Source organism: Pezoporus occidentalis, unplaced genomic scaffold (genome assembly GCF_034315485.1).
Source record: "Pezoporus occidentalis ecotype Australia unplaced genomic scaffold, CSIRO_AGI_Poc_V1 ctg31, whole genome shotgun sequence".
NCBI classification, from domain to species: Eukaryota; Metazoa; Chordata; class Aves; order Psittaciformes; family Psittacidae; genus Pezoporus; species Pezoporus occidentalis.
Genome location: NW_026915052.1, coordinates 3519331 through 3542067, shown reverse-complemented (window position 1 = coordinate 3542067; position 22737 = coordinate 3519331). Strand labels below are relative to the sequence as shown.

The 22737-nt window shown below is 39.4% G+C and overlaps 1 protein-coding gene across 2 annotated transcripts in view; it reads right to left on the bottom strand.

The window, feature by feature from the left end:
* Positions 1-11121: 11121 nt before the first annotated feature.
* The window catches only part of TECPR2 (tectonin beta-propeller repeat containing 2), a 48274-nt gene continuing 36658 nt past the window's right edge, over positions 11122-22737 (bottom strand). Inside the window, exons 18-20 of one of the 2 annotated variants that reach the window (XR_009966505.1) lie at positions 15014-15155; positions 13147-13784; positions 11122-11836 (exon numbers count right to left, since the gene is read on the bottom strand). Coding sequence is in view for 1 of the 2 variants with exons in the window: in XM_062627909.1 (XP_062483893.1) it covers positions 13564-13784; positions 15014-15155 (363 nt within the window). In the remaining variant the exon portion in view is untranslated. Of the gene's footprint in view, positions 13785-15013; positions 15156-22737 lie in introns of both variants that reach the window. The other variant, XM_062627909.1, reaches the window with a different exon arrangement.

The window sequence follows — 22737 nt, the reverse complement described above, 5'->3', positions numbered from 1 at the left end:
ATGAAAATGTGAGAACTGACCAGGATGGATCCGACTCAGCACAGAGGGAGGCAGAGACCCACTTCAGAAAAGCAGGGAAGGTTTAAAGAGACTTTGAGCTGTCCCATGCTTGGGTTTCAGCTCTGCGAGCAAGGTTCTAGTGAGAGCACGAGCCATTAAGTCAGGACCCTGGGTGAGCTCCAGTCACACCAGCCACTGTGAGGTTATGTATGTTCCCTGCACTATAAATATAATGGAAAACAGTGCAAATTAACCCTTCTCCTCGAGGAAAGCCTATTAGGCCCAAAAAGTTCAATTCCCAAATTCAGGTCTGATGCAACCCATTCTGAGGCATGGCAATATACCTGCAGGCCTGGGATACGAGGGGACACCACTGGCTAGTCACCGCTTCCCTGCGCTCTCCATCTAAGGCAAACATCAGAGCAGGAAGCTTCATCAGGGAGATGAGCAAGGCACCAGGGCCAGTCAAGCCCTTCCCTTAGGGTCCTCTGTGGAAAGCAATGGAAAGAGGCCAAGGGAAAAAAAAGAGGCTTCCAGGCAGAAAGCACTTGGCTGCATGCCTAAGCCAGGGCAGGGAGCAGCTTCCAGCTCCAGAGAGGACAGCATCCTCTCTGCTGCTTGGCTCCCTGATTCCTGCAAAGCACCGCGGTTCCTCTCCCACAGCCTCACAGCTTTGAGAGCGAATCTGTGCTCCCACCTCACACACCAGTGACCAGGAAGTGTCCATAGACCCTGACTCCGTTTGGAAGACTGGTCAGCTGCACCTTCTCTCCCAGCCAAGCTCCCTGCCCAAAACTGTCCCTCTGCTCCTTTGTTCCAGCCCCAGTAGTAATTACTGTTTTCATGCAAGGGTGGGTTTTTTTGGCATCATACTGTTAATATTCAGGCTTTGTTTTATAATTATCAGGGTGGTTCTTTTTAATGGTGCAAGTAAATGACAGTAAACACATTATACTACATCACATTCATATTTTTAATGTGGTGTCATTTCCATGACAATATTTGAAGCAGCATTTTAGAGCAAAGCCTAAAGGGATAAGTAATTTCTAACTCACAGTGAGAGAGAGAATGAAGTCCCTTGAGGAGCTTAGTTTTTGAACATCCTTTCCTCCAAACCCATCTGTTAGTGCTCTCCCACTCTCTCCCACTCCTGCAATAAGGAAAGCTATTGATGGTTAGTGACTCAAAGTGAGAAGACAGGAGGATGAAGACTCTCAAACTGATTTCAAGCCTTCGTTAATGACATGCACAGACAGGGCTACAGTCAGAGGCAGGCTGGACAGAAGTCCTGAACTAGTAATGGAGGTGACCTGGGTGACTGTCCACCACTTCTGCAAGGAGAGGGGCACATTGCTTATTTCACTCATAACACATTTGCAGGCTTGCCCAGCAGGAGGGATGCTGGGACCTTCAGGATCACAGAGCCTCGGAAAACTACTGAGAGTGCTGTAGGGTCATGTCCGTCTGACAGAGACATTGCAGAGGTCTCACTGCTAGCAAGGGGAAACACATTCCAGCAGGAAGAGCGTGGCACTCCCTCAGGTTTGCCTTCTCCTTCGAATGCCCTAGGTTTGACTCAGCTCTGCTGCCACCTCATCTTCCCTGCCAGAAGCAACACCAGGGCTATGGTTAGACCAAGAACACCCTGGCAGAAAAACACCTTCTGAGAGTCCTGAGGTAAGAGCTGCTGGGAGGGCAGTTCAGGTGAGTCACTGCCAAGTCACTCATCGTGTCAAATATTTTGAGGCATAAAACCAGATTATTTCCTTCAAAGTGACATGCCAGCTGTACAGCTAAGGTAGTGTACATACCACCCAGGTTGCCTTCACTGTGGAGAGCACCAGTGGTGGTGTTGGAGCTCTGTACAACGTGCTGGCCAGAGAGATGGCCAGTTCACATCCAGCAACATTATCCCAGCCTTCATGATAGGTCAGCAAGCTATCACTCAATCGGGGCTATGGCATCAAGCTCTAGGTGAAAGACTCAAGGTGCATCTCTTCATAACCCTTTGCTCCAGTCAGTCTGACCTCTCTGCTCCCCTCCATTCCTTATTGCAGGAATAAAGCCCTCTCCCCCAGTACAGCCTGTCCTGAGACTCCTGTCTGCCTCTTGCCCCTTCCTGCACTGCTTACACCCTTGCTCCTAAGGTGCAGGGGAAGCACACTACCAGCATGGTGACGGGCCAAGGTCATGGCCAGCATCCAAGTTATCCTTCACAGTTGAAAAGACTTGATAAGTCCCAGCTCCCCCCTGAGATCAGGCCCCTGGGGAAGCACAGAGTAGGAGGCACCTGGGGGTTGGTGATGACAGCATAGCCAAGCTGTCAAGACGTGGGGCCAAGTCCCACAACACTCGTACCATGAATGCTGTGAGAACTCAAGGTCTTAATTCTTTGGTACCACTTGATATCGGATATGCTTACATACATGCTTAAATACCCCTAGCAACGATATGCCTGTGGTACTGATGCATCGCCCACATGATGAACAGCCAACTCACATCACATCTCCCCTTACCAGTTTAGAGAGACACAGAGCACTTAAATCCCATCATCTGAGCTCAAGCTTTTTCTCAAGTAGTATCAGCAAGTAGTCTTTATCACCAGAGGTCTGTGGCTCAGCAATGCCCTGCGGTGATCACAGCAGTGGCCTTTAACTCCTCATGTCTCACAGGCACTCATTCAACACAAGCCAGCTAGGAGCAGACCCTGCCCTGCAATCGTCTCCACTGCACCTGCAAAACAGCATTTTAGCCTGTACAAGCCAGGGATTTATCAGGCACATATTCCTCTGCACTGCACAGCTAAGCCCACTGGGGTCAAAGAGAGAACCACCATCCTCTATGCTCTGATGTGTTCCCATCCTCTTTCCTCTGTTGCTGAATGATGAAAAGAGAAAAAAGGGGAGTGAATTACCTTGCTGCCCCTGACAGTGAGGGAGTAACTTTCCAAGCTAGAGCCAAGCGAAGAGGGAGGAGTAACACAGAGTTTGGCTCTGCCCACCTCCCACTCAAAAGAAAAGCTCTGCTTTGCAAATGCTGTGCCTTTCAGAGGTGCTAAGCAGCACTAAGCACTCACTTTGGGAGGTGACAAATCCCAGCTGTTAGTCTGGATCTGCATCTATTCACCTTTTTAGCATTTACAGTTCATGTATGGAGAAGTGTCACTGTACTGTACCAAACCAAGGATACGGAGCTGGGAGGGTATTCGGAAGTCTTTTGTTTCAGAATCAAAAGAAGCCTTTCCTGCCTCCTGCTTGGGATTTGATGCTTTAGAAACTGGTTGCTCAGATACCAAACAAATCTTATGTAGACTCCCTCTTAAAACAAAAGCATAGAAATTTATGCAACCAAATCCCTGCTTTGGACTGTGACCTTAACAGGCCCTATTCATTAATTAGGCTACACTGAAGCTTTACTCAGATCCAAACCTGACACCAATGCAGCTAAGTCTGTAGGGGACACCCTTCCTGATAGGACACATACCGAACATGCTGTTTTAATGTGACATTGACCACAAGTGACCTTGATGATCTAGGCATTAAATATAGTGTGGCAGAAAGATGTGTCTACCTCTCTCTATTACCTGGTGTCTCTGAAGAAAAAAGCCAATTTGGCTATCTGAGCTTTTAGCTTTAGACTTTTAGCTCAGCTGGCAGAAGGGCTGCATGGACTGTGGCAGCAAGCCTTGAGCTCAGAGCCTATGGAGAACCTGTATTCTTTGTCGTATTAAAACATGAAACTCCAGCACAATGATCATGGCATTTTCACCTGTGTTCCTAGTTCCCCAGCCTCTGCAATGGGAAAACCTAATTCTGTATTGGTTTGTAGCTCACTTTTCTATTACTGTAGAATGCATTTACACTTGACCATGAGTGGCTACTCCCAAGCCACACCCTCATTGTAAACTCCAAGCTTGACACACTGATGAATTTCTGGTTAGCAAGGGCCACCCCACCCTGCTCATCACTCAGGTTTACTCCTCTCTGAGCACAGTAAGTCTGTCAGCAGCAAACCTTCCACTCCTGCTTCTTGTTTGCCTGTCCTCCTTCCTAGTCTGCCTATAGGTAGACAAGTTTGCTGCTGATCATGCCTTTGGAAACTGCTGCTACAAGTAAACATGGAGATATACACCAGATTTGGCTTTGGTTCAAATTACCAGTAATAAATAAAAGGGTTACACCACACAGCTTGGGCCTGATGAAGACAAAGGCTGATACTAAATGTGAGCATCCACTTGTGGCAGGATTGCTTCTGGGGAGAAAGATTACTGAAAACAGCACATAGAGCTTGACAAAAATGGATTTACTACGTAAGTCTAACCATAGAGATAACCAAACGAAATGGCACTTGTGTTACAGCTATTACAGGTGCTGTTACATCTATTACTAGCCAGCTGTTTGCTTTTGTGCCTCCTCTACAATAAAGAACATTGTTTTTACACAGGCCATCAATAAACCCTGAATGTTCCCACATGTAAACTAAAATAGCTGGAGAATGGACTTGCAGAAGTGCTGAGTGTCCGCAACACCAAATGACATCAGTGGACCATACACCTTTGCTTCTTCAAAGCCTCTGACTTTCTGCTAATACCATTCAGATCTACCAAACAGAACACAAAAGGACATAAGAGTGCTTAAACAAGTGAAAACACAGTGATACCACCTACATAAAAGAATCAAGCAAAGCAACAGACCTTAAATAGCTCGAATAGATGCTCTGATCCCCTTGTGACATTATAGGAATTGTTTATTAGTCCTGTCTTAAACACTTCACAGAATGGGAATGCGACCATTTCCTGCCAACAGCACAACCCAATAAGCCTTATTTTGGGAAAATATTTCCTGGCATTAAGCCTGATTTTCCTTTTCCTCATTCTTCCATAGGTCAGAATTATTTTCTTCAGGATTCCCCGAAACCATTATCTCACCTTTACTCACCCCAGGAACCGTGGATTAAGGCAGATTCTTTAAAGGCTCTTTGACTTGTACTCCTGTCCCCCTCCCCAAGTCATTACCTCTGTTCAGTCCATTATTAATGCTGGTTTTCTCAGAACTTCTTTTCTGAAATTTAGGTGCTTCCAGCCATTCGTAGTAATGGAGATGTCAACACATCGATATCAGAGGGAAACAAAACTGTTAGCACTATGAAATGCAAAAGAGTTTCACCTCAAACCAGGACCAAAATGACAAGTACTATACAAAACCTACTACATGGGTCCCCCTGTGACGTGATTATCTTTTGAAAAGATATGCTCCTGTTTTCCAGTGGCATAGAACAGCTCCCAAAGATATTCCTTACTTACACAGGTTACAGCAGAGACATCAGGATAGAGAGAGCCAAAAAAACATAGTTCCTTCCCCAAGTGTCATCCATTAAAACTTTATGAATCACTGCCAAGAAGAAAGACACTCAGTACCTGGCTATCACTTTACACAGATGCATTTATTTTGCAAAATCACTTGCCTGGGATGGCTTCCAAAAACATCCCTCACTTGGCTGAACAGAAGCAGAATTGCCTCTAGAGATGTCATATTGCAAAGCCTTAGATCCTACTAATTGTATTCCTGAGGACATATCCAGATCCATTGCAGTGAAAGCTTTGCCATGGATTTTTATAGGACTCAATATGAAAGACAAGTGCTCCAATATTTCCTACTTGCATAGCTGTGTTTTCACAGAACAGTTTTTCACAATACTCCTTCCTTCATCCCATCACCCCAGTATGGTTATAACTGTTACAAGTATTTTTTGAGCTTAACATGACAACTGAATGCAGATATTTTAAATCTGCTATTGGGAAAACAGCAAAATATAAGTCAAGATATCAATGATACCAATGTTAATAAATAAACTCAACTTTGATAGTTGTCAGATTACATATCCTTTTGGGGAAAGCAAGAGTATGTACATATTTCTACTGTAGCAGTGTTTCTGGAGTGGCGATTCTCAAACAATGCTCCATCAGGCACTGACAAGTGGACTACGTTTGGTTAACAGAAGGATACAACTTTTGTAGTGCTTTTTATTAAAATCTGGATGAAAAAAAGCACAGGAAAACCTGCAATGAAGTTTTAGTGGTGACCCAGGTCAACATACTCAAGAATTTGGGAAATCACTATTTTAAATTTACTCACCCTGTACAAGTTAGTACTTGTAAAACCTAACAGAGATCAGTAATGAAAGGTGACAGTCTTGAATGCAGAAAGCAAATAGGATAACGATATGCAAATCATCTGGGTACACAGAGACAAGTCTAATTGTTGGTCCATTAGACACTGGATTTCAAAAATACCCAGCTCAAGCAGAAAGTCACTGTGACCCATTAAGGTCCTTAAAAAATTGTAGATGCTGGAAACAAAAAGAGCTGTGCTACTCTGCTCAACACTAACTTCTTAAATGAAAAAAACCCACAACCAACCAAACAAAAACCCCACATGAAATTTGGTGAAATTCAGCATGAAGAGAGCATCAAAGGAAGTTTCATTTTTAAGAGTTGACTGACGATGTGATTTATGTGTGTTCTGCTGACGTGTTGCCCCTTGGCTGACTTATGGAACTACAGCAAGGAACCTTAGACCTAAAGCAAGAATCCTTAAAGACAGACTTAGGAAACCACAAGTTTGCCAAGATCTGCAAATGATTCCTATTATCCACCATGGAAGCTGGCAGAACTCACAAGGTAGGGAATCATATGTAGGCTACAAGCCTGTCCATGTTGCCCAGAACAAACGTGCTAGACACTGAGACACTGAAGTCTAGCTCTTAGCCATACAGTTCTGCAGCCAGTATTATTCTTTAGGTCTCTGAATGTGACGGTAAGATAGATGCCAGCCTGCTCCTAAAACTGGCTTTGAGATATCACTGGATGCATAATTGCAAAACTTAGGGATTGCATGAAGCATGGCCTTTTAAGTGAAAGCTGAGCTCCCCTTGCTTAGTATGCTTCGAAAACTCATCTGTCAAGATAGGGCATCCCTAGATCATTTATTAAAAAAAACCCAAAACCCAACAAAAAAAAATCACCCCCATCCCCCAAACTCCCACCACCACCAAAGAAGCCCATCTCTCACCTTCCATGTTGAAAGTCTTGTATTAAAATGAGGTTTAAGAAGTTACCATATTGCAAACAGCTAGCAATGGTGGAAAACGCTGCAAAGGACTATGGGCAAGGTAAAAAGCAATGCGAAAACTTGCTGGCTTTCAACTCTTGTCCTACAGCAATTAGAAATGGCAAGAAGGGAAGGAAGGAAAGGTGACATACAAAATGTTCAAAATTGCCTCTACACAGTCCTGTGTTTTCCTGTGTAGGAATGCTCTACACAGGCACCATGTAATCACATAGTTGTGCATGGAAGGACAAGAGAAAGGTTTCTCCACTAAGCAAAGAACAGTATGAAAGTAAGTCAACAGGTCTTAAAAGCAACAGGATTCAGCTTCTGATGTATCTGTTCTTAGTACAAATACGTATCACATTCTTTTGCTATTGTTTTAAACACAGACCCCATGCTGATAGTCTTTTAAATAACCAGCTAATTAGACCTGAAGCCCAATAGATCTCTTACACAAGTACCTATGGCATCAATGTTAATATTTAATAAGGTTGGCATTATTATTACAGTAATTATAAAGTGAATTAACAGTGCTAAACCTGTTATTTGAAAGTGTTATACTGATCTTTTTCCATGTTCTCCTTAACTTAAAAGGACTGACTTTCAGCATAGCACCACGGAACGAAGCACAGATCCCCTGGTTCACATGTTTGTTATTCCCAATTTGGAGTGCTGGGTACAGCTCACAGAGAAAACAGACTATAACCCATCTGTTGAGGTAGAGAACAGATTTAGCAAGACAAATGCGGGAGCTGAGCAAGTAAAATCTCAGTCATGCTAGCAATTACCCTACTTACTTTTCAGTTCCCATGATCAGCTGGCAGGTCTGCTCCCTGTAACAACCAGGAATTGTGGCATTTCTTGCTGGCAGTTGCAGTTTTTTAACTCTGCAGCTCAAGCAAATTCATTCTTTTTTGTACATCCCCCTACTTCGTAGCCAGGGACATGTGCCAAGCAGTCTGCTGGAGGCTTCCCTGGAACTTTCCTCCCAGTCTTATCTTTTTTCTGGGAGAGGTCTAATTAGCTTGATCTTTCACCTGACCCACGAGGGCTTTGCTAAATTCATCCAGTCTATGATTAGGCAAAATACAGCATCAAGGGGTTACCTATCGAGTATTCTTATTTCATGCTTTAATAGACATAGTATCTCTGCCACTTCTCCATTCTATATACAAGTCACCTATGCATAACAACAGATTGATCCTGGCAAAGGCTCACTATACTAATGAGACTACAGGCCCACTGAATACAAATAAAGCATGCAGTCAACTTGTACAAATTCAAGATGGTAAGTACAGGATGTTAGTATAATTCTGTATGCATCTTTAGGTATATTTTCTCTGGATATGAGATTTAAAACACAAATGTTGTAAATTAAAGTCTCCTTCCTTGATTTCCATCTGCCATAAGTGAATCTCAGCTGAGATTATGAGAAAGGTATATATTAGAAAGTTAAAAATAAGTCACTGGTTTCTTCTATACTGGACAGAAATAGTGAATAATGTTTGAAAGATTATTTCATAACTGCAGCTCCACTCACTGCTATTCAATTGTGCACTATTCAGTACCTCTATCAGAGAGTCACAGGCAGTAAATCAGTATATTTTAGTAATTTCTGAGGGTTAAGATAGAAAAGGCATTTTTTAGTTTGGAGGATTTGGTATTTTTTTGTATTGTATTATCATTGTATTAGCTTTTAGTGAATAGAAATCAAAGCCTTTATACATTCATGTATATATACGTATACACAAAAAGGCCACATTCTGTAAGAACATAAAGATTCTCAAACAGATCTTGACTTTTTCTACAGCACTTCTCCCCACTAGCATCAAGCATGATTTTAACTTTATAGCTGATATAATGACTTTGATAGACCTATTCAAATAGATTTCTAGTCAAATCAACTCAAAGACCAAAGGAATGATAATGGTAATTCCTCCTAGTTTCCAGTATATCAACCACAGTATTATCTATAACATTTCCTGCACTGAACCCAAAACCTCACTTCCTATCTTGATTTCAAGTAATGAGAAATCCACAGCTACTTATGTGACAAACCCAGATATTCCCATTCAGCAGACTAGGCAGATAACTTCATTTATCCAGATATTTTCATCCTCATCTGGATGTATTATTGCAGCTCTCGCTGCAACTTTTAACTTTCCAGTAATTAAAATCTAGTCCTCTATATTACGAGTTCTCTCCTGTTGATATGAGTGTGTTATTTTAAACTACAAGAACTCATTATCAAACTATCAGGGTGATCTACTTTGTTTGGCAAGGGAAACATCAGCTTTCTTTGCTGGCTGCTTGCCACCATAATACTATTTCCAACGTGCAGCTTTCACTTTCAGGAAGGCTGCAAGACAAACGAAGCATGCATCTCACATTTTACAGCTAGAAATAATCAAGATCTTATCTCTCTACTCATGACATAGGGCTCTGATGTGGACAGGGCCGGTTAATGTAAAAACTGAAGGCCAGAGAATTTTCACTAAGGTAATAAGATCTCTGTATCTGCATATAAGATTTATGCTTTTTAAATTCCTAATTAATAAGGCAAAGCCATAATAGGCATGCAGTCACTTGAATTTCAAGCCTTTACACTCAGAATGGCATTTACTTAAAAGTTCTCAAGGTTCTCCCTTGAAATCTATTCACAACTCTAGCAAAACAACTAGCAACAGCTCACTCATTAAAGTGAGTTTTAAGAAAAGCCAGAATGCCATGCTAGTCTGAAATAACGAAGAAGTGCCTTTGAAACACTTGGCAGGACTCATCTATTGGGAAGCAATGTGGAAGAGGTATGGGGTTCAGATCTGATGTTTACATTTGTGTGGGGAGGAAAGGGGGATTTTTGTCCATCACATCAAAGACACCCTTTGTACAGGTACAAACAGTTTGGAACAAATGTGACTCTTCATATCTGTATAAATAAAGCTATGTTTACACAATGGCCCAAGTCCATAATTAAGTGTCCTTCACTATAATCTTCTTAGTATAGCAGTGTTTCCTATGAACAGTTCTACTATCTTAATGTATTTTCTTTGACGCTTGCTAGTGAAAGATTTTCTTTGTACCATTTAACATTATCCTATTCCTTTTTATTGCTGCAAGACAAAATAAAACAAGAGTTACTTAGATATCCAAGATGGCTGTTCCACACCAGCGAAGCAGTCATCTAAACTTCGTTAAGCTGTGACATAAGAATTACTTCTGCATAACAGAAACTGGCTGATGCTGTACGGAGCCTACCATTTCCCTGCAGGAGCCAGCAGAAGCAGCTGAACTGGTTTGTCAAGATAAAAGCTATGATAACCAGCAAGGACGTTGCCATTTCAGTCCGAACAGGGTTCCTGTGGCTGGAAGTGGGTTTAAGTGTCAGAACCATCATGAATCACTGCTATGCTTTCTGTGTGAAGTTATTCAGGTCGCAATTCTGTCAGGAAAAGTCTTCCCCTCTGGGAAGTGAAGCCAAGGTGCTCTCTTGAAGCCCCAGCTGCAGTTCCAGTTAAAGACCAGAAACACAGGAAGTCTTGAGATGAGCTCAGATATTTTAAAATGCAAGGAAGGGTGCAGCTAAAGCACATGGTACAGTCACCTATTTTCTGCTTGCATGTTTTCTAGCTGTGCCTGCACATGCATATTTTTCACTGAAAGCTAAAATATTTAACATGCAAGTGCAATTTTTGTTCAACATGTAAGGAAAGAAACTGGTTTACTTCTGTTACAGTGAGACCACCTTAATATGGAGACAATAAGCTTAATACTCAAATATAAGAAGTGTTTGCTTGGCAGATGACCATTTTGCTGGTTTGATACACCTGTCACAATAAAACAAAAAAAATATAAAGTTTACAATATCTAGGTCGTTACACTGTCATTACCATATTGTCTGGGGTAATTGTAAGGGAGTGGTTTCATAAGCATGTCTGTCTTCTGCATCAAGACAATTTCCAGACAGAGAGAACTGTCTTGTGAATCATTCAACAGATGAGTCTTATCACAGTAATTTATTTCTTAAAAATCTAGTTTATTGCACTTGTCTCAAAGCACAAACAAAACAAAAAACCTAAATACAGAAATAAAAGTAAAAAAAAAATCCTAATTTCATTAAAACTACCCTAAAAAGTAGTCTGATAAGAGCTCTTGACACCAATTTAGTATTAATCACCATTGCAAGGTACAGTATTATACAGTAAACAAACAACTAGCAAGCTCAAGCCATTACTAAGATGACTTTGAAAAATGTAATACAAAAGTGTCACTATTAAATACCATCATTGTACTTGAGCATCTGGTGCTTGGCAGGGCACAGAGAAATACTCATGTCCCTTCTCCAAAGTGATTGACTCACATCTGCCAAAAGATACTTTTAAGTTGAATTCCAGCTTCTTGGAGTTCCAAGATATCAAGCTATGCTTGCATAAAACAGACTCGGTTACTTCACAAGCTGATTCCATTACAATCCACTGCTGGACAGGCTAAAAAATCCCTATGGGGTAATCTCCATATACAGATGAGATAGCAATGAAGAAAACATAATTTGCAAAAGGGAAACAAATCTGTACTCCCTGTTAGACTGAAAGGTAAGACTGAGAACTGACAGCCAGTATCACAAGTACTACTAAAGCCAAACTGACATAACTTGGTTCTCTCCACGGATTCACATTCTCAACTTGCACCATGTTTGTTCCAAGTTTAGTGCAGTACATGCATGAACTATTCTGAAAGAGAAAAAGGTTAAAAAGAAAACGCATCGTTTTCCATATGTATTAAGTTCTCAAAACAGAAATGTCCCCACTTTTCAACTCTCAGCCTTTTCTGAAACTGGCTCTTTTACAGTATCGGTTAGCAGCTGCTTAAAACATTCTGATGATTTATAAGCTTAGAACAAACACAAAATAACTCCTCCACCTACATACTGAACTCAGGTTCTCTCATCTATATTTCTATTGCTTAAAAAAGATGAGGTATCGTTCAAAGAAGATTTAGTTTAAAGAAAAATAAACTACAATGATTAACTTAGGTTATTTCCCAGTTCATCACATACCTCTGTTGCAACATCTGTCAAATATAAGACACTTCAAAATTTAGCTAACATAGCTAAAAATCAGAATATTGTTAAGTATTTTCTCACAATATCACAATTTTTAACGGGATATATAAGTAATTCTATCAATTACCATTTTGCCTTTTAATACATCTAAGTACAGTACTCAAAACAATTTGAGTCCAAATGTTAAAGCACTGGCTGGAGGCACAAATACAGCACAACAGGAATTGTGAAAGCTGCCTTATACGTTCCTGCTTTGTACTACAACCCAACACGCAACTTCTTCCTATTCCAAAGTGGGACTTACCCCCCACAATCTGTCAGCTTCCTGATGGCTATGAGAAATGGGCAAAAGTCCCCCTGATAATAGGTGTAATCCAAACTTCTCCCTTATGAATGACGTCAAATTATGAACCAAATTTCTACAAATGGAAGGTTAGTATACCCTTGCATATATTTATATGGAAACGGATCAAACCAAGTTCATTTCAACACCAATGCTCTGTAATCATGATGTTCTGAGATCCTGCTACGAAATACTTTGCCACATTTTCTTCCATGCTGCAAGGGAAAATAATTCTAAATATATGTACAACAGTCAGGTAACATTCCAATCAGTTTGGAGTTCCAAGTACAAGAAGAAATTGAGAAATGCTTAATGTTTCTGCTGTAGAGAAATATTTAATGAAACAGAATTTCTTCTCAAAATACGTACACATGTATTAGTGTGCATGCTGTTGTGAAGTAGTCACTTTCATTGCTAGTAGGATTAACTTAAGAGTTATATTTCCAAAGGATGTTCTACAGTAGTATGGTATAACAACTGTGGTATGCCACACCTAAAGAGTCTCCCAAGAGATAAGGGAACAACCAAGAGAACTCACAGCCTGGGGCTATTAACAGATAAGTTTTTTAATACAAAAGTGCTAATATCACAGGGTCCAATATGAGTGGCTTTTAGATCCAACATTCTGTACATACGTTATAGAAATTGTCCTCCTGGTTTGTTTTTTCTTCACTGCTTCATAAGCTTGAGAGACTTCATATCACTTCCCATTCATCTTCAAAATCATCAGGGTGAAGCAGAACAGAAGTGTCATTATTTTTCTGCAAACTATGGGAATGGCTAAAGGTCTTAGTGAGGCGCTGGAGAAGGGATCCTGAAGTACTGATTGCCCACAGTTCATCCAGAGGTGTCACTGCAAAGCATAAATTACTCATCTTTTAATTAAGGTAGCAGGTTCCAATTATAAACATTAAATAAATAATATTTGAATCTGTTTTTCTAATAATACCCAGAGAAGATTTTTCCTAATGTGATAAAGAACCCTTGGTGAAACTCATGGTCAACAAAGCATTTAGAGTATGCAGCTCTCCCTGCATATCTGAGCACATCTCTCAGAGCACCATCAGGCAGAAGTCAATGCAGACAACACAATGTTTTGGACTGTCAGACAGAACCAACTTGCCTGTTAAACGTGAGACATTTCCAGGAATCTTCTTCCAGTAGTCTCCTGCTGGATTCTTGTCAGTAATGCCATATCGACGAGCTACATCTCCATTAGGACAGCGTGCCCAGACAGTCCTTGTACTTATGGCCAGCTGACAAGCCTGTAAACCTAAAGATAATTGAACATGAAGAGAGAATAATCACAGGCTTTCTTATATACTAAATACACTTGCAGGAAAGTTCATTAAGAGAAGATGGCAAGACTGTGACTGGTTTTATATATTCGTATATTAATAATAGAGAAGACCTCTCCATTATAAAAGGCATAAAGAAATACCTAGTTTTCCAGGAGTTTGTCTCAGAAATTATTGGCAAGGAGAAATTCAGGACTATATACTTCCTTAAACTGACTTTAGGGGAGTTGAACAGAGCAGATGCTACTGGAATCTGAGCTTCTGGACCTGTGTAAGCTGAGTATCAGCTTACACGTAGGCCACTTGTAGCACATGAAGCATTGGCTAACAAAAAAACTTTTTAATTGCAGACTTTTTACTCACAGCATGTATTGACCATAAGGATATCACGTTGTGGATACATCTTGTTATGTGGCCACAAGCAACAACCAATTAGAGGACCTTTATAATATACTTTTGGAGATTCTGCTGTATTTTACTACCGCATAGGGAATAATCCAGCAGTTGCCTAAAAATGGTTAATGTTATAGACCTTGTGGACTTTTTCTTTCCTCTTCCCAAGAAAGCAAGTACTCTCCAACTATGTGGCATGCATTTATGCAGTGAAAGATTTTTAAAAAGCAGACAGCATCAACACACAGTTACTTAGAAAGAAACAAGTAAAATTTAGTCTTCTTTACAGGCAAGGCAAAAATGTAATTACCTAATCCAGAACACATCCAGCACACAGGACTGATAGAAAGATGTGCAAAATAGCATCAGGGTTTTTTTGTTAGCCCCATCTAGAAAGGAACCATACATCGTACCACATTCAAATGTGAAACTTCCCACAGCATAGTACTCTCCTATTGCTTAGGAATACTGTTTTCTAACTGAAAGGGAACTGTACCATTTATTAATTCAGTGGCAGCAGCCTGAAATAACACACAACAGAAGTTCATAAACCAAAGTCATATTTCAGTTAGCTACTGTTTTTAAGTAAAACCAAGGTCCCCAACAAAAGGACACTTATCAAATATTTTACTGTGTTCCTTCAAATAAGAACATTTGATAGCTGGAAAAAAAATATTTGATTTAGGAACTGCTATCCAATTTGAAAAGCAACAGGGAAAAAAACCCAAAACAACAACCACACAAACAAAAAAAAACCCACAACAATGACAAAATGGCAGAAAGAACAAGGAACCAATGCATTGATTTTTACCTGGTACATGTTCCCAGTCAGTGCCTACAGGCATTTCATCTGTAATTCCAACTCGTACATGGACATTCCATTTGTTATCAATTGCCCACAACATCTGATCATTTGGACTTGAATGAATGCTGATCAGGTTGATCCCTACTGGCTATAAAAATTAAGCACAGTATTTAAACTTTGTACTACTCTTTGTACTGTTCTAACACTTGTTCTTCACAGAAGTATGCAAGAGAAGTAAAATATTTACCAGATACTAAAGACAGGAAGAAATGTAACTGACAGTTTATCTGTCATTGTACAAAATTACCCATTTTCCAAAAAGTCAATCCCTTCCTAAATAGGAAAGAAACATGAATAAATGTCATCCAAAGTTACTAGTAAAGATAATGTTCAGCATCTGAGTATAATAATATTAGTATCTGCAGTCAGGTAGTTTCAATTGTAAGCTGAAGAGGAAACTCTTCCATTGAAATGCATAAAGTGCATTATTTTCCTCTTCCCAGAAGTTTTTCTAACATAACTCTGTATTTTATTTCTCAACATATATAAGCAGTAAATTTGTACAGTCTGAATGCCTTCTCTTCACAATGAAATGGCAAACTGCTTTCTTCCCTGTACTCCATTCTACAGGAATAAAACCATGGAACTCGCTGCAGACCACTGCAGTATGGGAACAGCCACACCGGCAGGAGAGTATCCACAACACTGTTGGTAAACTCAAGTGAAACACGCTTCCCATTTCCACTCTGTAGTCCTTGCTCTGTTTGCTTCCATAGAGATTTACCTTTACTACTGGTGAAAATCAGTGTTACTGAGCACATTTTACAGACATCATGACGATGACTTTGAGCAGAATATATCAGCCAACACATTTAGTGAATGGCAAATATCCTGCAAAATATATATTTTTAAATAAAATGCTAATAAGAACACGAAAAAAAGCTTTTCTCCACATCAGCCTAATAAAGGCACTGAAGAAGACAGGAAGATGCCCTGAAATACATTATCACCTCATAAAGAAGCCCTGCATTTCTGGCTTTTCTGGCCTGACAGAACTTTCACTGTGATAAATAGAAGAACAAGCAGCTCTTCACATGTATAAACCTAGGAATACAGAAACATAGTCTGCATGTATCTGTAAGCACCCAACCCAGTCCCAGATGGGCCTTCTGCGTACCTAACAGTTACCTGGTGGTTTTTGCTTTTAAAATTCTGGTGCTGACGTATGTCTGACTCAGCTATAACCAAGTTCAACTTGGTTCACCAGATCAATCCTGTCTATTCATGTCACAGACCTTTGAGACTATCTTCTCATGTTTCTGTTCTCATTAGGTACTTGCCCTTCTCTGGAATCTTGGGGCTGGCAGAGGGTTGATGAAGTGTTTACCTCTGGTCACAGTACATTCGTAATAGCTGCAGTCTGAAAACTTACAGCATGCTTTAAGTATTCTATAATCTATATAACAAGAAACAAACAGCTGCTGTTAAAGATTAGAGTTCTGTCATAGCAGAACTCTGTGCAAAATCTATAAATCTGCTGATAATATTTCAGAGACTGATATCCATGAAAATTAATGAATTATTTCAGTGTAGCCTTTTCTCATCTGGTTTAACTTCCAACAGCATTCATGAGATTTATATACCTTGACTACGGTATGTGTTGTATTTGTAATCTACTGTAGATTGTGGAATTTTAAGGAATCTGTCACCAGTCTCTCAGCCTTCCTCCTCAGATGCTGACACACCAAACTGTTTATAGGTTTATCCACAGTACTCATCACTGTGACAGACTGAAGAAGCATTAATGGATTTATTGTTATCTAATAAATAATGGTGGAACACTGCTTTCGTTTGACTTGTGGTGCCAAAAATTTCTAAAATCAAAGTATCTCAAGAGACTGACTGCTTTAGCCAAGAACAGAACACAGATCCTCATGCCCACTGGTCTTGTACCTCAGCTACAACTCTGTCTTTTGAAATTGTAGATTTTCCATTAGAGCCATGGGCTGCAACACATACCAACTATGTACTTTTCAACATTTCAAAACTACATACTAACAGCTATGAATATCTTTATTATCTGCTACAAGTTAAACCAATTCAAAATAATATGCTAGTACCCACATGTCTGATGAGAAAACAATGCTGATCAAATTAAGTAAACTTGAAGAAGGCACTTCAGTGACAAATTATTAAATAACAAGAAGAAATAGTATATATTTAAGCTATAAAGTTGTCCATTAGCTTTATAATTCTGTTCAAGTCATTTCTGTTCTTTCTGCAAACCATGGAGAAATAAGCTTCAGTCTAAGAACTTCATTTAAACAATAGCAAATAAAACCCAAAGTAAAAGCTAAGGTGTTCACCCCTGCACCTCCCCCGCCCTACTACTCAAAAGTTTTGTCTTACCATAACTACTCCAAACCACAGCTGAACCCAAAACACAATGGTTCAACTTCTTTGTCAAGGAGGAAAGGACAAACACATGCACACCAAAAGGGCATCGGAACATTTTCTACATCACTTTTCAGGAGCACAGAGTCCATATAATCAGCAGACCTCCACTATCTCTGTTCTGCTGCAAATATCCAGGATAAGGAAGCCTAAACAGAACATTCCCAGTCTGCCAAAGCCCAGTCCTTCTTGTAATAGGTTGGTAGCTACATGCAGCACAAATATTCTCCTCACCTTCAAAAGACAAACTCAACTTTAGCTGGTCCAGGCCAGGCTGTAAGAAGGTCATATCAGACATACTTCTCACACTGTTGAGCATTCTCTGTGTATCACACTAACCTGACTACTTTCATGGCTAACACGCATCCAGACCTATTAACTAGAGTAACAAAGAATGCCACGTTGCTTAACAGAGGCCTAACTATTTGTATATTATTTTCTGAGCTCCATTTGAATGAAGGTTGTGAAGCAACAAGAGATATCAAGAAACCACGAGCAACATATCGACTAGAATGAGCAGTACTGGCTAGAATGTTTTACATTCAGACTTTGAGTAGAACAGCTTGGTAAGTTAAGTGGCCCTTTTTTCTCTGCAGAGAAGCTGAAGGCAATACACAGGAGCAGGAAAGATGAATCTATGTTTAGTCTTCCTAGAAGCTACATGTTCTTCAGTAAGGCTTTCACTGAGTAGTCAGAAAAAGGTTATTACTTACTGACTGAAAAACTGGAGCACTACTTTTCTCAGGAGCCTTAGAATGACATGACCCTTTCCCCCACTTTTGCCTTTAGTGAATAAATAGGCAAGGGCCTTAGTTGGGTATCTTTAGTATACAGGTAGCACAATCAGGAAACAAAAGGCAAAGCCGAGGAGACAATTCTTTGACCTCTCCTTTGTCAACTCTAAATTTTTCATTCCAAGGGTTTTTATTGCAGAAACATGGGAAAGACTACAACATACAGTATCAAATACTAGAAAAGGTCATACCAAACCCATGTGACCATGCAACATTATAAAGCTCAACAGAATCATAAAATACTTTCAAAATATTTAGTACAACTGTTCCTTAGAAGAAATGAAAAAGAAAAAATAAAAAGTAGTAATGCAATCACTTTAAAGGTCATACGAACTACAGGCCTGCTCAGGTGTGCCCAACTTAATTCTGGTCACACTGTGTTATACCTAAGATTATGAACTGTAGTTTAGGAGATAAGCTGTAATTACCACTGCATGTAATTTTAATAACATACTGAAAAAATGAACTACTGCAACAAGAATAACTAAGCTTTTATAGAAATTAAGTAAACACTATGTGCAACAAATTCCCATGAAGCTGAACATAATTTAGCGCGAGGTAATAAAAAACTTGGTTACTCAGAGCTTTGCCTAGACAAGGCATTTGCTTTGTTTCCTAAAAACACAACTTTAATGAGCATCAGTAAAACACCCTCTCATGCAGGCTATGCCAGTAAAGTGCACCTCTCTAGTTTCTGAAACTGAAATACTCAAACCATGGGAAGAAAAGCATTTTTGTAAGTTAAAACACCCACGTTTTTAACTTCAGTCTCAGGATACAATTACTACTCATCTAGTCGTACTCATCCAGTGCTAAAGCTGTAGGCTAAGTACTGTCCCAGGTAAAGCATGGGCCCCAAATACAAGGCTATGCAATGTGTTAAACTACTGGATAAAAACAACAGCACTAGAGGGGTCAGACATCAGAAATGAAGTCACTGCCTCCCAGACAGATGATCTCTTTACTAGGCTACACACAGTCCAACCTCTTCTGCCTTGCTTAATTCTTAGCCTCATTAAATTTGGGTTCAGCAGACAGGGCCTTCCTACAAAACAACTATTTCACAGATCTACAGCATGGGCCATCCAAACATGAGAGACCCCACAAGCCAGCCCCCCAGCTCCCAGGGAAGGCAGCCGATTGCTTGGCTGGTCTGCAAATAGAGGCTGTTGGCAACTCATCTGCTTACCATAAAATGGGGAGACAGTAATACACTATGGGGAGAGACCTCCAAGTCCAGCAGCCTTCCCAGGGTATCTACTTACTTTGTGTGGATTTGTTAGCTCACTGAAGCTCTCTTTATCGACCATACACTCTGAGCTTAGTACGTACCTTTGCGGCCCCAGTTTACGTCACAAAAGCTAACCCCTAATTACAAACCTGTCAACAAGATCCAGCCCCTCCATAGCTTTAAAATCAAGCAAGCTGAAGATTAGTCACAAAAAAAGAAACCAAACAATAAAAGCTGCTCTAACCAGAATTCAGAAAATGCAGAATTTAATGAAAATGAAACAAAACAAAAATTCCCCCAAACTCTTAGTTTATAATAGCATAAGTAATTATTTTTTACGAAAGTCTCAAAGTCACAGTTCAAGTATTCCTATTAATTACATACTTCAGGCTAGCACTTCCTACAAACACATGAACAGTTCCATGGAAATCAAAGCACATGCTTGCTAAATCAAGACACATACCCTTTACCCATGAATTTTTTTCACTATTACATTTTTATTTTCTAAATAGAATAATTCTGGAAAACTCTCAAAACTCAATGATAATTGTAGTTACTTTATTTACCCAACTAATGTTCAATATATTTCTTAATTGGCTCCAAAAAATAATTAAATATGAAATTCTGTGTTAGCTAACCAAAATACGGGCACATTGGAAGAGTGCAAATATGAGACTGCTTCTAGTACAGAAGAAATGAAAGTATCAAAACTGAAGGTTCTCCTTCCTACAGTTTTTGTTTCCAGTGTAAGCTAGTCTCATCAAAAAGCAAACACACCATCTTGACATCATATTTAAAAGGATATGGAATGATGGTCTACTCAGTTTTCTGGGCGTTTCATTTTGCATACTTTTTGTGATCTGAAGCTTCTGGTGCTGATAATTGCTATCTAACGGGACAGGCTGCACGCACGCTTTTCTGAACATGATAATAGCAATGCCTTAAAACAACTATCAGAAAGCTCAACTCTAAAACAGAAACAGACAGTGCAATATAGTGACAGCAGTTTTCTTAACTAGCAACAAAACAGAAATAATAAGCACTGAATGAGCAATGAAACTGTGGTGTGAGGCAACTTTAGTAAAAATGCTAGAATTGCATTTTTTCAATATCTAAAGCACCTTTTCTGTAACTTAGGATTTCTCAGAAACACATGCCTGTGAGGAATAGTACCCATTTGAACTTAAACATGATGGTATTTTAAACCAGCTAAATAAAATACACTCCTGCAGGAACTTTGATCTCCTATACTTATTTGCGCCCCACCTTGATACAGTTACCACTGCCAAGCAGTTTTTATGTACATCACCTTGGAACATGCAGTTCTCCAAGAAAACCCTCTCCCTGTTAATGTCTTCAGGAGGCCTCACATGACCAAAGATACGTGGAACAACAGACTAGCTAGCCTGGTCTGTAAATAACCAGAAGGTTTTATGAGCGTATTACCTCTTCAACCTAAGCAGAATTGGTCTAGTAAAAGATACTTCCTCTGCATCTCATCTTAGCACTCTAAAGCAGAACTCATAGCAACTTAGATGTCTGTGTAACAGCTGGGTAATGCAAGCTAGTCTGTGCTAATGAAAAATCAGACTTGAAAAGAACAGTCATATACATTAAGAAAGAGCAGTTTTCCATGCTCAAAAATAGCATAAATGATTCTGAAGTAAAAGTTATGAAGCATTTTCAATGGAGTATCATTATCCTCCAACACCCAGTTCTTAAAAGAGCATTTCAAACAAACCCTTGCTACATTTCAGCTTTGATTTTGGCACCTACCGAAAGAGATGTAATGGCAAAATCTGATCTTGAGGAGGGCTCATTGCTTCCTCCTGTAAGTACCACTTAACACAAAACTGGCCTTAATAGAAATCTCTCTGAAAAATGCAAAGGCAAGGCAGATGGCAGAGGAAGAAGGTCTCCAGATTTGCATTAAGTGTTCTCTAGAATTTTATTTAAAGAGAGGAAAGGAAAAAAAAGCTCATGACAACCATTTCTAACAAATCACCACTCATCCATAAGGCCCAACCAATCTCTCTACACCAAATGCAGATTAAGAAAACGGAAGGTACTGAAAACAAATGAAATGTAGTGTACACTGATTTTGCAGAATTACAGACACATTTCCTAAATTGTAATTGATATTTTTAACTACCATTTGCCTCACAGTCTTAAGAATTTCTGAATGACAGTGAAAGCATGAACAGTCTTAATTATCTTTTTTTGGGGGGTGGGGGTGGAAAGAAGGGGGAAAGGGGTAATGAGAAAAAAATAGCTCCTCCTAGATCAGTAAGCATTTCTACCCTCTTCTCTTACCTGTGATAAAGTTACACAAAGAGACAATCACGAGGTTGTTTATGGAAAGAGTGGTAATCAAGAGTTTCCCTAACTTGAAATGCATATACTGCACAAGACCATTTTATGGCAAGCTAAGTGAAGCAGTACTGCTCAGACCTTAGGAACTAGAAAGCATCAACGAAAGCTTTGTACAGCAGCCAAACATAAGCTCCTTTTACTCCACCGCTTAGACAAGCTATGTGGCTATTTAAACAGACCTCTTGATTTACCAAAATAATTGCTTTTTCAATCCTTTTCTTTTTGACATTTGGTTACAAAAGAGCAAAGAGTAACAATTAAGCAAATGGCAATTAATAAAATGTTTTCATCTATTTTTAGAGTAAGACTGATTGTTTCCATGCAATAAATGATTGGTCACTCATTACAAATACTTGCCCTGATCTTTGTTTCCTTTAATCCTCTTAAATAAAGTTCTGCTTATCTGATAGATCTCTTAATGTAAATCTTAGAAGGTGGTTATTATGGCCAGTTTTTATGTTAAGCAGCTCTTGTAGAAAGTGAGCTTTCTCAAGATTTGTCTCATCTTTGTCAGAAAATGACAAAAATCGAACCTGAAATGTCGAAGGAATTTTTTTCAAACAAGCATTTTTATTTGATCAACTTTTGCTCCATAATAATCCAAATTAGTCTTATTTACTATAGTAATTTTATATTTAATTTTTAATTATTATTCATTTAGGCCAAAAATATGAAGCATTAAATCTTCATAACTATATGTGCACACACATATATAAGCATACTTTATAGCATCTACGTAATATTTATATTTCCTGCTCATTCTTTTAATTAAATTTAATGTATATTGAAACATGCTACATCAGATAATAATTTTATCCTGTATATTAACAATAGAATGAAAACAACTTTCTATTTCCTGGACTAAAATTGTTTCATCA